This window comes from Culex quinquefasciatus, chromosome 3 (genome assembly GCF_015732765.1).
Source record: "Culex quinquefasciatus strain JHB chromosome 3, VPISU_Cqui_1.0_pri_paternal, whole genome shotgun sequence".
NCBI classification, from domain to species: Eukaryota; Metazoa; Arthropoda; class Insecta; order Diptera; family Culicidae; genus Culex; species Culex quinquefasciatus.
The window spans coordinates 34278401-34296043 of NC_051863.1; the positions used below are offsets into that span (position 1 = coordinate 34278401).

At 41.0% G+C, this 17643-nt stretch overlaps 5 protein-coding genes across 9 annotated transcripts in view; all 5 read left to right on the forward strand.

The window, feature by feature from the left end:
- Positions 1–253: 253 nt before the first annotated feature.
- On the forward strand, positions 254–3502 carry LOC6039475 (plasminogen). Of its 3 annotated transcripts, none has more exons than XM_038263703.1 (6): positions 254–525; positions 1386–1586; positions 1645–1937; positions 1998–2150; positions 2204–2570; positions 2625–3502. In XM_038263703.1, the coding sequence occupies exons 1-6, from the start codon at positions 520–522 to the stop codon at positions 3438–3440; spliced, it is 1836 nt and encodes a 611-aa protein (XP_038119631.1). In that variant the 5' UTR covers positions 254–519; the 3' UTR covers positions 3441–3502. The 3 variants fall into 3 exon arrangements, with proteins under 3 accessions (XP_038119631.1, XP_038119632.1, XP_038119633.1); XM_038263704.1 differs by having other exon boundaries at positions 255–525; positions 2001–2150; XM_038263705.1 differs by lacking the exon at positions 1998–2150 and having other exon boundaries at positions 256–525.
- Positions 3503–3591: 89 nt separating this feature from the next.
- On the forward strand, positions 3592–6438 carry LOC6039474. The gene is made up of 6 exons (XM_038263702.1): positions 3592–3855; positions 3913–4179; positions 4386–4889; positions 4949–5224; positions 5447–5599; positions 5655–6438. Exons 1-6 carry the CDS (start codon positions 3829–3831, stop codon positions 6324–6326), a joined length of 1899 nt encoding a protein of 632 aa, XP_038119630.1. The 5' UTR covers positions 3592–3828; the 3' UTR covers positions 6327–6438.
- A 357-nt stretch (positions 6439–6795) lies between these two features.
- On the forward strand, positions 6796–7498 carry LOC6039473 (ubiquitin-fold modifier 1). The gene is made up of 3 exons (XM_001849025.2): positions 6796–6987; positions 7047–7103; positions 7195–7498. The coding sequence occupies exons 1-3, from the start codon at positions 6983–6985 to the stop codon at positions 7388–7390; spliced, it is 258 nt and encodes an 85-aa protein (XP_001849077.1). The 5' UTR covers positions 6796–6982; the 3' UTR covers positions 7391–7498.
- Positions 7499–10339: 2841 nt separating this feature from the next.
- Positions 10340–11996, forward strand: LOC6039472. The gene is made up of 3 exons (XM_001849024.2): positions 10340–10476; positions 10530–11643; positions 11708–11996. Exons 1-3 carry the CDS (start codon positions 10411–10413, stop codon positions 11896–11898), a joined length of 1371 nt encoding a protein of 456 aa, XP_001849076.2. The 5' UTR covers positions 10340–10410; the 3' UTR covers positions 11899–11996.
- A 275-nt stretch (positions 11997–12271) lies between these two features.
- Positions 12272–17643, forward strand: part of LOC6039471 (poly(A) RNA polymerase gld-2 homolog B) — a 30221-nt gene continuing 24849 nt past the window's right edge. For all 3 annotated transcript variants that reach the window (XM_038266419.1, XM_038266420.1, XM_038266421.1), the window contains exon 1: positions 12272–12675. The gene's annotated coding sequence lies outside the window, so the exon portion shown is untranslated. The remainder of the gene's footprint in view (positions 12676–17643) is intronic.

A 17643-nucleotide genomic window follows, 5' to 3' on the forward strand; every position in this document is an offset into this window, starting at 1 on the left:
AGCACTGTGCTCACCCCCATGTTACTCGAACCCCACGTTGATTCACCCTCCAGATTAGTGCTGATTAAGGTGCTATTACCCGCTGTGACCTGTACCATTAATTAAATCTCTACAATATGCCTGTAGGCTGTAGGCCCAGTCTCAACAACCACTACAACCTCAACTCCTGAAAATAACGAAACTGATACCGAACCGAACCTGATCTTTTACACGACAGTCGTGTCTTCCCGTTCTACTACTATAGGTATCGTTTTTCTCACAGTCGAACAGACTTGACTTAGTTGCTTGAGCTTAGAACGGTTGCGGCTCCCGACGCGCGTTAGTTGCAATTTTTATCCCGCCCGGTTCGGTTTGACATTCTGTGCGCCACAGATCAATTGGACTAAGTGCAGCGTTAAGCGTGTTAAGTGTTGTGATTAATAGTATTGGGTGTGACTTGGGCTACTGCATTGCTGTATAATTTAGTGAAAACTAAGTGGCTTGTGCGACCCCATGTGAAGCTGTTCAACTTCAGCAGCAATGAAGGTGCTTAATTAAGACGTTTAAGTGATGATTGAAACTTTATGTTCGTTGGAATGATTGATGATTTACTTAAAAATGATTTGTCACCGGAAATGCGATGCATAAATGAAGATGTCGGGGAAAAATGTTTTTTAGTGGGTAGAAAATATTTCTAAGCAATATACACTTGATGCGAGCTGCTTATAGAAGCTAAATGTAAATTATTTGTCTCTTGTAAAAACAGGTTTCCATTTTATATTCCAGAACAAAGTGCGAACTAGTGCATCCAAAACCGGAACTGTGAACACATTTTAGTCTCTTAGTAGGCAGTATCCATTTCATTCCTTAAACTTTCCACTGCTTGAAATCAAGCTTTTCATTACAACTTTGTTCGTTTTCATGTAGAAAAACGTGCTTTCAAGAAGTATCATGCATGTTTCGATTAAATCACATACCAAGCACATTTTAGCTGATAAACAGCTTAGTAATTAAAGTGATGAGGTCCAATAATAGCATGCTTTATGGTGGAACTGTTGACAAGTAAAACGAAGAATTGTGCTACACAAATATGTTGTAAATTTCCATGGTTTTAACTTAGCATCACACACTAAAAAATGCAATATTTTTGCCAACACATTTGTAGTCATCATCGATCGCTTGATCACCGGAATTGCATAATTGACGTATAACCTGTTTGAGATTGTAACGCCTTCCCAGACTATAACAAATTTATTAATCGAAACGTCTCAGGTGTGATTTAATAACACGAAGAATTTTTATTTAAGTGCTGTTTGTTTTCATTTTTTCAACCGATTTCTTTTCAATAAAACTAATTAATTATTAAGTTATTTTGATTCCACTTTTTTTTTTAAATCCAACTCAAGCTTCTCATCGTAACCTTCCTCCTGGTCACCACAGCGTCTAAATCACTGCAGAAAACATCTCCCTGTCCAACCGTATTCAGCTATGACGAAAAGGAGGACACCTCGGAGACCTGGTACGGCACGCTGCGCCTCAAGACCAACGTCCCGCTGCATGGGATCTTCATCGACGTGATCTTCGACGGACAGGTGTTCGTTTTTGGGGTCGGTTGATCTGTAAGTGTCCTAGATTCGTTCAACTAAAATGAAATTTAATTTTAAGGCCTACTTCAAAGACGTAACGACCAAGGACAACCTTCGCTTTCACATCGAGGACAAAACGTACCGCTTGAACGCTGGAGAAACGTTGATTCTAAAGTTTTACGTGAAGCATTCGGACTACGGAAGAATTCCGCTTCTGCGACAGGTTCGTTTCAACGGACAAAACGTTTGTGTCGATGTTTCAACGCCGAAACCTCCGACGGAACGAACCGCGAAACCGGTTGTGGTCAGTCTCCAGGATCATCCCATCGTGTATCCGGAGTACTCGTCGCAACGCGAGACGCGACCAGCAGTGTAAGGCGTTGTCGATGGTTAATTTGTGATGATGTAACCAACGTGTTTAACAACTTTCAGCAGTGATAACACGCATGACTCGAATGCCCATTCCGTGCAACCCATTAACTATGTTGTCCATGCTAACACTAACATTCCCACCACAACTGTGAAGCCTAATCTGACCATAGATAGTCCGTATAACCGCGTAGATACCTTGAACGTGGAATCGAGGTACTGTTCACGCTTTAGAAGACTCACAACCTTAAACAACACAATTTCCACAGATTTTCAGAACCATCGAATACTTCCAACGAACACTCCAGCAACCGAAAGCGACCTGCTGCAGATCATCACGATCCCATACAAGATCCCACGATTTGGAAGAAACCTAGCAGTGGTAGCTCGTCAACGGAAACTTCAACCGCTAGAACGATCCGTCAGCCGAATCCAAGCTACGAAAGCTCCAACCAGAACGTCAACTATGCCAATGTTAGAACTCCAGCACCCGCGGGAAGCCGAGAAGGTGCATACCGAACGACAACCGACGCGTACTACGGAGGTGATTACACGCAGCAGCCGGCTAGGACTACGACGAAGAAATCGGGTTATTTCCAGGGTGATTACGCTTTCATTCAGAACGTCGAAACCTCGGTAGGAAGAACGATCTTAAACAGGTTGGTCATCACTGAAACTATTCTATTCCAGACCCACTACATCAACTCGTACGACGAGGACATCTGCGGTACGGTGGTACCGAAAGCCAACCCGCTGGTAACCCACGGAGCACCGGCCCAAAATGCGCAATTCCCGTGGCACGGAGCCCTGTACAGATCGTCGGTGACCGAGCTACGGTACCTGTGCGGATCAACGCTGATTTCCGCGCGTTACGCCCTCACGGCAGCGCACTGTGTTGCGCTGGAGAAGAGCCTGAAACCGGTCGAGTCCGACAGCTTGCTTCTTTACCTCGGAAAGACCAACCTGAAGAAGTGGACCGGTCCCGAGCAGGACGCCAAGCTCGAGCGTATCATCATCCATCCGGACTACAACTACGAGCGGTTCTTCGCCGATATTGCGCTGCTACGGCTGAAGGACGACGTCAAGTTCAACCACTTTGTGCGGCCCGCTTGCCTGTGGAACTTTGACGAGGATTACAAGGTGATGATCAACAAGGTGGGATTCGTGCCCGGTTGGGGCTACACCGAGCGCGGTCTGGTCAGCGAGGAGCTGTCCTTTGCCCAGATGCCGGTGGTGGCGCACGAGACGTGCATCTGGTCCAACCGGGACTTCTTCAGCAAGGTCACCTCGAATACGTCGTTTTGTGCCGGCTTCCGGAATGGAACGTCGGTGTGCAACGGAGACAGCGGCGGCGGAATGGTCTTCAAGCAGAGCAACAAGTGGTACCTTCGTGGGATTGTTTCGGTGAGCGCAGCTCTGCAGAACCACGTGAGCTGTGATCCGAACCACTTTGCCGTGTTCACCGATGTGGCCAAGTTCTTGAGGTGGATCAGGAGTTACATGTGAAGCATTTAGGTTAAAACTTAGTTCCATAAGTATCAATTACAATAAAACCACATTAAGCCTGACTTTTGGGTTATCAACAGTCGTGTGATGGTCACGATTCTTCCATGCTCGCTACTCCTCCACTTGCAAAGCACGCTGTCCATGCCGTAAATTATTATTTACATGCAGAATCGTTATCGCTGTTATTAATTCCCAACCATTTAGCACGTCATTAATTTACTGCTACTGGCTCATCAATTTCGCAGACGCTTCTTCGAATCCTTATCGGTAGACTCTCGCTCTCGCGCACGATCATCCGCGATCACTCTCATTTCTCGACCAGACTTTGACTGCAGCGGATGCTGAACAAGGACTCCGCAGTGCCGTTCAGCTCAAGTTACCTCGCAAAATGCAACTCAGAACAACGCATCGCTGGGTAAGTTCCGTCCCGTACCGTTACGCAATCGTTTCAAAGATGTTCCGGATCTTGCAGCGACATCCTGCGTTAATTCAATTTACCACGCTGGGGCTGCTACTATTGCTGATTGTACAATCACATGGTGGCGCCTGGCGCCAAGTCCGCGGTGATGAGTCCGCCACCAGCGGCGGTGGCGACGTCAGCTGTAGTGACCTTTTCACACTGGACGCAGAGCGGTACTACCAGAAGCGGTACGAGGGAACGCTGCTGGTGACCAGTCCCGTTACGGTGAAGGATATCGAGCTGCAGCTGCGATTCGATCGCGACGTAGACCTGTTGGTGGTAAGTTCAGCGCGCGTATCGCGTGTTTTCATCGCGTTGTTTACAGCATCTTGCTGTTATTTGAGTACGTTATATGTGTGATGCAAGCTGCATCACTGCATATTGATTAGTCTCACTCACTGATTACTCAGAATTCGTTAAAGCCTAATGGTATTCGGGAATTCCCCAAGGAGATATCGAGTAATGTAATTGCCCGTTACTTGCAGAACTACTTTGGAACATCGAACAGTTCAAACCACCGAGACTTCCTCATCACCAAGCAAGGATACTCGCTGTACGCGCATTCTACTCTGAAGCTCAAGCTTGAAGTGAGCTACTCTACCGTTCTTCAGCCATGGCTGGAAGAGGTTCGTCTCAACGGAGATTTGCTGTGTCCGCTGCGGCGCGTCGTCAGAACGACTTCCTCGTACACCCAGACGCCCAGCTATCGCTATCCACCGAATACGTGGAACCTCGGAATGGTCGCTCGACCCACAGGTTTTGTACCGCTGTATCAACCCCGACAGCCGACGTACGCGGTACAACCGATCGCACCGAGAAACTTCACCGACGCGCAGGAAAACAAGTTCAACTCTTCTTGCCAGGCCATGAGTCCGAACATTGTGGTATCCGATGGACGGTGGGACGGAATACTGACGCTGACTACCGACGTTACTGTTGATCGCGTGCGGATCGAGATCGTGTTTGATGGCGCCGTCTACATTCTTGGGGTAAGCAGCGCTGAAGATCAACCTACAGATAACTAATTCATGCTTGTACACCATTTCAGAACTACTTTGGCGAGGTGTACACCGACGACGGCACGCGGTTCGTCATCGAAAACAGCACGCTAATTTTAGCAGCCGATTCCGAGATCAAAATCAACTTCTTCGTCAAGTTCAACGAGAACCGCAGGATACCGGACGTGGAAGAGGTCATTTTCAACGGGAAGGACGTATGTCGCCAGCGGCGAAGACGCGTTTCGGCCGAAACGGAAGCCCCTGCAGGAGTGTTTGGCTCGGAGTCGGTGGTTGTGACAGAACGGTCTCGAGTTGTTTCGACGACGGTGAGTAAGGAAGGGTGTTTGGAGGATTGTAGTGTGTTTTGGACAGACCATTTTCCCTCCTGATCATTAACCAACCAACCAAAGAACTTATTTCCGTTGTACACAGTTCCGATCCGGACTTTGGTTTGCAACGCACACGCTATACACGCTCATTGAAGCACACTCTCTTTTGGGTTGTTATTATACGGTTTTTTTTTTAACTAAGACACAGTTGCATTTCAGACAAGCCAACCAGAGTCTTTAGAGGAGTACGACGAGAATGAGTGCGCTACCGCGTATCCATCATCCGAACCAGTCGTTCAATCTCGAATAATCGGAGGAGTCAGCGCCAAGTCCGGAGAGATTCCGTGGCACGTGGCCATATTTGTTGAGGATGTTAGTAGTGAATCTTCCCAGAATAATTCCCTCACTAACCGCTTCAAACTTTCAGCAATACCAGTGTGGTGGTAGCATTATTTCTTCGAGAAGCATTCTCACAGCCGCACACTGCCTAACCAAAGAGAACACCAACGAAACGCTCGAAGCCGACCTACTTCGGGTGTACATCGGAATCGTGAACCTGGCCAACAAGGACGACCATTTCTACCACACCGCTTCGTCTGCGGTGTTACATCCGGACTACAATTCCGCCCAGCACACGACGGACATCGGAATCCTTCAACTCACGCGTGACATAATCTTCAACAACTTCATCAAACCGGTCTGCCTGTACGGCAACACCACCGACATAAGTGCGTTCTACAACCGGTACGGGAAGGTGGCCGGCTGGGGCCTGAACCGGAATGGGGTGGTCGCCAACGTGCTCAACTATCTGGACATGCCGGTGGTGTCCCAGAAGAAGTGCTCGCAAACCAACGTGCAGTACAATACGGTGCTGGCGTACGGCGAGTCATTCTGCGCGGGTCATTCCGACGGGAACTCGGTTTGCAACGGGGACAGCGGTGGAGGGCTGGTGTTTACGGACAACTATCGGTTCTATCTGAGGGGAATCGTGTCGATCAGTGCGCAGAAGCGAAACCAACTCATGTGTGACCCGAACCGGTACTCGGTTTTTACCGATGTGTCCAAGTTTCTCAAGTGGATCAGGCAGAACATGCTTTGAGTCATGGGTTTTAGATTAATTAAGCTGTTTGTAGACTTTGTAGAAGCAATCAAAACAAGGTAACTTTGATTTCAAATAACATAAAAGAGAATAAAATATTATAGCTTCTAAAAACTAATCAGCAGTCAGTTTTATGCTATCATTTTACACAGAGATTAACGGTTTTCGATCATTTCCGTTATCCTTGTCAATATCTCATTATTGAAATCAACTTGTGTGGATCTGTAAATGCGGGGTATTGAAAGCTTCACAAATGACTTCCTTAACTAAATTTAGCTCGAAAGGCACGTGCGACAAGATAGCACGACAACGACGAATTGATCAGATTAGTAATAAAATTACAAACGTGTAAATCGTATTGCGTTGTGCCTAATCTGCACCAAACGTGTAATTTAGAAGCGTCGCGTCATAACTTTTGACACTTTCCAAAGCGCCGCTTCTGTCACATTTGCGCAACGTGTCAACAACTGTCAGCAACGATTTGTTTTCATCCACATTCGAAAACTTGAAACATACGTGAACGATTTTGATTCGAGCTCCCGGAGAACGAAATTTAAAATTCGTTCCTGGCGTTTGTTCTGTAATTGTAGCTAGCGTAATTAGTGTTAACTAGAATAATCCAGGGACTGACGCAAATCTCGCTGCATTTGTAAACGATGGCGTGAGTATGGTGAAATCGAGTGAATTTTCACTCAGGATTTACTTTCACCTTTTTTCCAGCTCGAAAGTAACATTCAAAATTACGCTTACTTCGGATCCGAAGCTCCCCTTCAAAGTGTAAGTTCAACCTCCCCGAAAACTGCAACTCTGATGCAATCGTAACCAAAATATTTTTATTGATTATTCCTCCCTCGCCCACGTCGCACAGGCTCAGCGTGCCGGAAACGACTCCGTTCACCGCCGTCCTCAAGTTCGCCGCCGAAGAGTTCCGGGTGCCGTCGGAAACGTCCGCCATCATCACGGACGACGGCATCGGGATCAACCCGCAGCAGACCGCCGGCAACGTGTTCCTGAAGCACGGCTCCGAGCTGCGACTGATTCCCCGAGATCGCGTGGGATGCTAACTTAGGGAGACTTTCTTTAATTCCAATCTATTTTCGCTGTTAACAGTTCTGTATTTGAGTGATGTTTTATGTTCTATTCTATAATATATTGCAATTTGCTTTCGTGTAGGCACTAGCTTTTTATTTCTCTACCGTCCTGGATGAGAAAAAGATGTTGTGATCACAATTCACTATTCTGATGACCCTTTGTACGACCACAAAGAGTTTAAAATGGATTTTCAAATCAATTCGGAAAAATTAACCTCGCGGTCCTTCTTGGCAGAAAAGTTCCTACTTGACAGCTCGTTCCAATGGCACCATAGTTGATCCATCAAAAAAATGTCTTTTAATTTTTTTTTGCATTAAAATGAAAAAAAGTGATCAGAAATAGTTTTTAATCGTGTTTTTTTACCGTGTTGTACATACAAATTGACATAGGGCTTTAGTACCCAATTTAACCCCAAAATGACAAACTTCTCGTCACAGTATCCTGATGCAAACAATGATCTGAGCTGTCACAGCCCTGCGAAATATGTATGTTGGCTGACATATCGGGCGGTCAATCAAAAACCCCAGCTAGAAGTCGCCTGACAAAAAACTTTTGCAACATTCCGTGCTTGGATTGACTGATTAACGCAGTCAGTTTTACTATGTCGTGAGCGGTATGGTAATTTTAACCCTCCAATATGGAGAGAATGATAATGATTTCGTAATTGCTACCACGCAATTTTGTGGAAGCATGGTTTATTTTACCATATTTGCGTTTACTTTTACAAAAAAGCCGCAGTTAATTTAATAAGCAGCATTTTTAGCAAATGTTCTTAAAATTACCATGGTCGGGCTTTCAGTGTAGAAACAGATAGGGTAGAGGACCCAGTTTTCGCCCATCAACTGGATTTAATCTGTATTTAGCAAACTTATACCATTTTTTGGTTGAATTTATTATGCAGGTTAACATATTCATTAATTTCTAGTACTAATTGAAACTTTCCTGATGAATTTCTATTGTTTATTAAGTTTTTATAAGCTTTTCAAAAAAAGCCTTATTTTTGCCAATTGAGTACTAAAGCCCTATGTCAATTTTTATGTACAACGGTAAATAACACGATTAAAAACAATTTCTGATCACTTTTTTTCATTTTAATGCAAAATTTTTTTTGACTAGACAACATTTTTTCGATGTATCAACTATGGTCCCCTTGGAACGAGCTATCAAGTAGGAACTTTTCTGTCAAGAAGGACCGCGAGGTTAATTTTTCAAAATTGATTTAAAAATCCATTTTAAACTCTTTGTGGTCGTACAAAGGTTCATTGTACTCAGAAAAATAAGCTTTATCGCTGTAAATAATAATATCAGCAATCTAAGCTTCATTTTAGGACCCAATTCAGACTACAGCGGGTAATAATGTTAATGAGGGAAAACAACTCATTTTGTACAAAAATAATGTAAATGAATAATTAATTAATTCACTGTATGTCTGAATTTCATGAAAATCTAGTGATTTACCTGTTTTAAACGTTTACCAAAGGCAAGACCAAAGGTTATTTCAATAAAATAAAGTGCGCGATTTCTGGGGTCATGAAAAAACATACGATCCAATTTTCGTCCAGGGCGAAATCTAGTATTTTGTTTTCAAATTTTGTCTAGAGCCAGTTTTCGTTTGACATAAAAACTTTTCTAATCGCAGCGAAATGTGCTTGAAAATATATTTGGAACATTCTAGATTATTTTTTAGGGTTAAATAATCATTTTAATTACTTTCATTCATTAGGGGGTTTTGGTATAAACATCAGTTCAAAAATTAACCCAAGCAAAGATATGGGACACCTAGTTCAAATGTAGTAAAAGTTTGCTGGTTCAGAGGAGAAGAAATTAAGCAGAGGATGGAAAAGTAGTTACACATGTGCTTTAATATTTTTACTCGAAGTATATTGAGTCAATTCGGAAACGAATGACCCATAGGGTTAAAGCTCTTCTAACAAAATCATCAACAACAGCCTGTTGTGCCTGTAGTGCCTGTTGAGAAATAAACAAACATGGAGCTAATTGTAACTATGAGCTCTTATCTTGGGTGAATAGGGACACATAAGTTCTATTATAAATTTTGATTTAGTCATATTTTTTTAGTGAGAGTGAGAACATGTTTTGGTTTTAGTTAGAATATACAAAGAAAGTAGGATATCTGTTATGAAATCTCCTATAGGGTTTTTTGAACTTCAATTTATTTTACGACAAAAAAATGTGCACATCAATGAAATTGAGCTTCGGGAACATGTTGTGTATCAATAGGAGACCATATTTGCTTAGCTTTGTGTCATTATTTCATTTGATTTCTTGATTTTTGTCGTGGGCGAAAACTGGTTTCAAGGGTGAGCGAAAATTGGATTTAGGGGGGCGAAAATAGGCTCTTCAGAGCACTATATTAAAACACAACATTTTATCAAAAATGAACATGTAAATGATAAAAACCTTGTGGAAACTTAAAATCAAATAGTTTATCATCGTTCTACAACAAATAGAACCAAAAGCCACAAATTGTTATTAAATTCTCATCAAATTTCCTGGATTGCCACTATAAAGTGGGCGATTTCTGGGTCCTCTACCCTAGGAGATCTGATGCAAACAATATCCCAGCAGCCATGTTAACATACTTTGAATGTGTTGTTAAATTTCTGACTAGAAAGCCTTATAAGGAAAATTTACCAACGCAATCACACCTCTGAGTGCCACAGAGGTTGGTCTGCTTTCTGCTTTCTCTTTCTAGCAAAAGTTTTTTGTCACGTGACTTAAACTGTTTTTTTTACTAACGACCGATGATAGCTATAACATATTTCGCAGGGACGTGTAGCTTGAATAATTAAATGTGTAAATTTCAACAACAGTGCATCAACCCCGTCAAACATTAGATATTACTAACCTTCCCGCAGCGTGTAATGTTGTGAGTTTGGAATTTGGCGCCAAAACTTTGTAACCGCGGCGGAGTGCTTGCTTCCAGTTTTGTTCCGGTTCTGATAAAAACCCTTGGCCACAAGAACCAGCAATGGAAGTAGATGGGAAAGAATTTGCGCAAATCCGTGACGCCACTTTCGATGACCTTCCCAACGAGGTAAATTTATTCAATGTTGTCTGTTCTTCGGTCCATAACTTTACATTCGTCAGATTCTGCTGACGATTTTCACCAAGCTGGACTTCCCGGAGTTGTTGTCCGCCTCGGTGGTGTGCACCCGGTGGAACGACGTGGTCTTCTATTTCTTCAGCCACCGGATTGCCTTCCGGCTGCACAGCTTCATCGTTCCGTTGCTATCGGGCACGCGGAGTTATCGCAATGTCCGCATCACCGGACGGTACCTGTACTCGCCGCAGGGTCAAAACGAGAATCGGCTGGCCGCTCTCGCGGAGGGCGCTTGGAATCTGCACCTGGAACTTTCCGAGGTTCGTGGAGGCGTCCTGGCACGGCTGCTGGACAAGTTTTCGACGCTGAGATCGCTGAGCTTGAGGATCATGAGGTACGGCAACGAGAGGTCACCGCAGCTGTTCCGTCGGTTGATTAGGGGAGTTTTGCCGGCGCTGGAGAGTTTGACGATCGTTTGTCTTACCTTTTACTGTATGGAACTGTTGGCCGAAGTGGCGCCAACGTTGAAATCACTCAACATCAAGTTGTTGGCTCGACACCGGCTCAAGTTGTACGAGTGCAATTTGGCATCACTTCGAACGCTGACCCTCAGCATGGACACTCGGTCGATGATGTATCTGTACAATCTGGAGGAATTTCCGGTGGATGAACTTATTACGTTCCTGTCGGGGCTGCCAAATTTGAGTGTTTTGCGTCTAAAACTGGATCATCCAGAAGCCTTCCTTCATATCTACAGTCTGCGTAATATCGTTGAGCTATCGCTAGGCGGCCTCGATCCAGCGGCACCAAAATGCTCTCTGGATGGCATTTCGCAGATGGTTAACTTGAAGACGCTCTCGATCACCGCTCAGGAGTTGCAGGTGCCGTCCGTGTTTCAACCCGCAATGACTGTAACTTCGCTGACGCTGCACGACTTGGCAACGATGGACATCAAGAAGCTGGTCAGGGTATTTCCCAGCCTAACCGTGTTCTGCGTGGAGACCCCACGATCGCTGATGTTCTCCGAGATTAGGCAGATCGTTGTAGCTTGGCCAGCCCTCCAGGAGCTGTCCGTGCGAATTGAAAGGCTTTCGGAAGAAATATGTGATTGTTTCCTGAAACTGTCGAAGCTGCGAAAGTTGACCTTGCACGGATTTCTACGTAAGTTCGGTTTTTGTAAAGAAGCTTTAGTCATAACAATTATAAAATTAAATATTTCTTGTAGTGCTCCTCAAATCTGGCCCCTTCGAAAAGATCATCACGATGCCATCGTTGAAGCGACTGTCCCTGAACGATTCGGCCTGGGGCGCGTACTTCAATTACTTGCCAGCCGCCTGCAACCGGGCCTATCCCTGTCAGCTCTATTTGAACGGATTACACGTGAACAATGTGAAATGTGGAGGACTTGGTTTCTAGCTTGAAAAGCCTTTTTTTAAGTTTGTTACTTATTTTAATATCAGACTGTGTCTGTGATTTAACGTTTGATCTCTGTGACAAAATGTGAAGTTAAGAATAAAACGAATAAAATGAATTTAAATTAATCTACAACTAAACGGCGAATTGAGTCTTTTTACTGTCTTCATTATTATTTTTTTGTTTCAAGCTGCAAAAACCAACCAATATTTTTCAACTAATTTTAAATCTCGTTTTAAATTGAGTAATTTTACACAAACGTGTATATGAATTCTTTTCCCCCTTTTCGCTCTCATCCTCACAGGCCCTTTTCAAATGTCGCTCTTCGTGACAGCTCTCTCCCATCTTGATGTCACTGCACTTCGTCCCGTCTCGCTCGCTCTTATGTGCAGTTTTTCACATAAAGAAAATCGCGAAACTTCGGGTCCGGCACGGTTAGCGCGGAAAAAGGTGGTTTTTTGTGCTAGTGAAACGGACTAAAGGTGCCAATCGCCACGCGTGATCGGTTCAGACCGAAGTGAAAGTGTTGCCTGTGGAAAACTTTGCTAGGAAAGCGTATTTTTCGTGAAGAAAAATCTTGCCGCCGCTGACTGCATTATCAGGAAAGGAAGAAGAGCGGGGAGTGGAAGAAGCAGTGCTAGTGCTGAGGGAGAGAGTGAGAGGGAAAGGAAGAGGGATTGAGTGAGTGAGAAAGCAGAGTGATAAAAGTGACAAACGAAGCGTCGCGCGAAAGTGCTGGAAGTGTTGCAGATTTGAGCGATTATCGCAATTTGATTAACGGTAAGTTTTTAGGATCTTAAAGCCCTTTGTAATTTTTATTATTATGTACAACGGTAAAAAAAACATGGTTTAAAACCATTTCTGATCATTTTTTTCATTTTATTGAAAAATAATAATAATAATAAATTGACAAGACATTTTTTTCCGATGGATCAACTGTGGTCCCTTAGAACGAGCTGTCAAGTAGAAGCTTTTCTGTGAAGATAGGTCACGATGCTATTTTTTAAAAAATTGATTTAAAAATCCATTTTAAATCCTTTGCGGTCGTACTAAGGGCTAGATAAGGGTGAGTACAATACTCAGACAAAAAAGTTTCAACTTTTTAAACAATATTTAATATCACAAATTTTAATTTTATTCAGGACCAAATTGAAACAATTATAAACAAAACACATTAAAAGTTTTTTTTTTTCAAAATGCAGAGAATTTGCTAGCAAAATAGGCTTTGTTGAGCAACAAAAAGTTACAAATAACTGTTTATTTTTGGTTTTATTTCTGTCTAAAAATAACCATCACTGTATGTGTTCTTCAAATAATTGGCTAAAATTACACCGACCAACAAAATTTCTGCGCAGGCTCAACTTGAGGGAAAGCATGAAGTTTAGGGTCACCAGAAACACGTGCCCTATAAATTTTTCAAAAATATTTAGATAGGGCCGAATGGACTTTTCCAAAGTTTGTATGGAGAATGAGTGCTGTTCGGTACTCCCTCTTATAGCATGTTTTTTTTGCTTGTATGTAACAGCGTCGAACATCCCTAATTCTCCATGCAAACATTGGAGAAAAAGGTCTTCAGTTCAAATCCCGGGGTGGATGGAAGCTTAGGTGTAAAAAGAGGTTAGCAATTGCCTCAACAATCAACCCTTCGGACACCTAGTTTCGAGTAGGAATAACGCAATCAAGAACGCCAAGGCAATGCTGTAGAGCGAATAATTTGATTTGATTTTGCTTTTGAAGTCTTACCATCTAAAAACAATTAGAAATGCATTTTTCTGCGTTTTAAATCATATTTAGCATGTCTGGGATCGATCAAAAATATTTTCAACTTTTGTGGAATTCCAATGTACATCACCACAAAAAGTTTTTTTTTCGGCGAAAAAAAAATCTCTTCAATAATTGGATATTTTAAAAACTATTGATTGCTTGCAATGATTGCAAAACAACTGGGCAATGATTGCAAAACAACTGGGCAGGTGTAAAATGCACTTGTTGCAAAGATCAGAAAATCTGTAAAAAATGGGTTGAAAATTTGAAAACATGAGGTGAACTTATGATAAATATGAGCCTTCTACTACAAAGGGAAATGGGATAAAACGGGTATTGTAGTCTGAGCTAAAAAAACATTTAAAATTTAAAATTGTTCGCATTTTTATAGGCAATCAAACGTCAAAATTACTCCCCGCTAGAGGGCGCTGAAACTTGGGGAGATGTTTTCATTATAACCAACAGCGAGTAAATTTGTTTGAAATTTGAAATTGTTTTATTTCATCATAAAATCGACATTAGTAGCAAATTATACAATTTTCAGGTAAGAAAAAAGTAGCTTCATTGTTATAAACGAAAATATTCTTATGATGTCCGATTTAACCTGTTTATTCCCTGGAGATGGAGCCACACGTTGCCGTCGTTTCAGGGCTATTTGCAAAGATGGTTTCCGATGTTGATATATATCACACATTTATTTTATATTTATATACTTGTGTTGATAGAAATCACAACTTTTATACTATGTAAAATTGCAAGATACCTATTGATTTTTTTATTTGCATCTCAATATTCTTGTTTGTAAAATCTGGTAGGAACATACACTCGTTAGCTGAGGTAGAAATTCATAAAGCAAAGCAACGCTTACGCACAACAAAGAGGTCTCTTCTAGGCATTGTGGGATCATATTAAATAATTTAATTAATCACAAAAACAGAAGCGTGATTTTTTCTTATCTTAATGTGGGTGTTACGTTAGGATCTCGTATTTTAATAAATAAGTTTTTTTGCAAGGCACTCAGAATAGCTAGTTTTTTTGTAACTTTAGATTGTTTAATAATTTCAGACCAACAGTTCTGTGTAAACGAGTTAAGTGATGCTATCAGAATCTCTGATTACAATTTAAGTGATATACTAACCATTCGGAATTGTCAAAACATCCATAGAGTCTCGATCAATCAATAATGAAATGATATCGGACAAAATTCGTTAATCTGTTGAACTAACGTTTTTCGGATTATGGTTGTATCGACCATTGTTGCGAATCGAGGATTTACTGGAGTTTTGACGATCAAATGGAGCCTAACATTTCAAATGGACACAAGGGTTTTGTGAACAGGAGTTCATCTCTTTCACTCAATTGACAGTTTATATTAGGTATGATAGGGATACACTTTTGTTTGCAGAGCTTCTGTGCCCTAATGAAATGGAAGGCACGAAACGAAGAGTATTCAACTTGTAAAGTATGAACTGTTCATTTATGTTTATTGGTTTTGGAAGCGGCAAGTCAGGTTTAAAAACAAGGTAAAGGAATGTTTGGCTTTGCAATTAAAATTTCGAGGATTTGAGATTCAAGTTACTTTAAGACAGTTTAGTTTAGGTTGTTGATTCAAGTTAGTTAGTTTTCCGTAGATGAATAATTGGACTTAAATGATCAGTTGAACTGATCGGAGTGTACTGTTTCATTGGCAGATCTGCTTCTGGTTGTAATGTACGACAAGACTACTGACGGACGCGACAGGACGGGGCCCAGAAAAAAGTCCTCAAGATTTATATTCCCTAGACAAGTTAGTTTTCATCTTTTGTTTTCCAGTATTTTTTAAATTTCTTTTAAATTTGAAATACATAATAGGTTTCCTTTGTATAAATCTACGATTAGTTACATTTTCTTATTTAATTAACTCATAATTTAATTTCTCCGGGCCTTTTTACTTTGGATCATAATTTCAGATTTCCTTTATTCAGTGTTACACTTAGATTACCGTAACTGCTCAAGTCATCCAAGTTCTTACTACTCACACCTACACTAATTTTCTTTCACCTTCCCCCTCCCGATCCCCTATATCTTCCGGTGGTGTTCATTTTGTATGCAATACTAGTTCGGCCACTACCCTTTTTTCCACAAGAAACCGGACTTGGACTGACTTGAGGCCGCGTCCCCCACCTTCCCAGTCTCGACGTTCTAGCAGGATTCTAGCAGAATTCTTAGAGAGCTGGATATTCTTAAAGCTTTTTCGCAGAAATGTTCCACCGTTCTAGCAAGATTATGACAGAACCAGCTCTGCTAGAATATTTCGTGACTGGGTTGCTCCGTAAAACGGAAAACGAAACGATGTCCGATTTAACCTGTTTATTATCTGATTCAAAAGAAGGAAAAGTTTTAATCAACCAAAACCTAATTAATCAATTGAGAATGTAGATTATTAATGTTTATAAATATTTTTAAAGTCACGTCTACCATAAAAGCAACGCTCTGCTTGAAAAATGTTGATTGGAATGATTTTCAAAATTTGCAATCTAACCTCATTTTCGCGTTTTCAATCCGGATCTCAGAATTTTCAATGAAAAAGGCAACTTAGCAAAAAAATCAAAAAGTCAATCGAAAGAACTTTTTATTTCTTACTTCCTGTTAATTTTATTTTATTTCAAAAAATCAATTTTCACTTTAAAAATATTAAAATAATTTTCACTCCCCTTTGCACTTATCGCGCATAAACGTAAACGTATCCTTGCACCAAAGTTTTCCTACTTTGAATGTAGGTGGCGAATCGAGTTTTTAGCTATGGTTTTGGGGGCCTATGAAACTTGATCAATTTCAATTCTCTTAATTGCATTCGAAAGGTCTTTTTAAGCACTTCAAAATGTGCCATAAACATCCGAGTTTGGTTTGACTTTTTCCCATAGCTTTTGCAAATTAAATTCATAAATTCTTTAAAAAATCTTAAAAATACTTATAGTTTTGAAATCTTGGGGAAGAATTCTTTTATTATGTCCTCTAAACTAAATTTAATATAAACATTGATTACATGGCTTTCACATATTATGTCAATGTCCATAGAGCAATCTACGTGCGCATGTATTGCGTGTATGTACACGAAAAAGATTGAGGTTAAATTTTGTCCGGCCAGCAAAATCAAATGGTGTGCTAGTGTTTGTACGCAAAACGTCATAAAGCTCTATTGGAATAAGCGGAATACACTCAATGTTTACGTTTATTTATAGGATCTTATAAAAAAAGTCTAAAATTCTTAAATTCTTTGATCTTTTATTTTTTTTTTGTTTTTAAATTCTTTCAATTCTTCAAATTCTTAAATGCTTAAAATTCTTATACACTCAAACCCCGATGGTTTGACACCAACTGTTGTCAAACGAACGAGGTCACGTTTTAGTTTGACACACCTTTTACACGGAGTTCACACACACTACCAAACGTTTGTTTTAATAGTGTGCGTGAGCGCCGTGTAAAAAGTGACAGTTCGTCACTTTTTAGTTTGACTTTGACCAACCAACGGGGTACAAACTAAAAAAGTGTCAAACGAAAAAGTGACCAACAACCGGGGGTTGAGTGTATTCTTAAATTCTTAAATTCTTAAACTCTTCAATTAAACAATTCTCAAATTCATATACTAATAAATACTTAAATTATTCAATTCTCAAATTCTTTAAGTTTTATAAAGTTATAAAATTCTGAAATTCCTCACTTCTGAAATTCATAAATTTCTACATTCTTTAATTCTTGAATTCATAAATTCTTAAATTCTTAAACCTCAAACCTCGAACTACAATGCCCGTTTTATCCAGCTTCCCTTTGTAGATCCCTCTACTCTATTTGGCATGAGTTCATCTCATCTATAGACAAACAAACGCTGAATGTTTAATCTAAGTCGCACCTCGATACGACCTCTTGAACAAACCGAGCAAAATAACAAAAACTGCCTCTTAAGAGTCATATTACAACATAATGAAAAATAATTTCTTTACAATT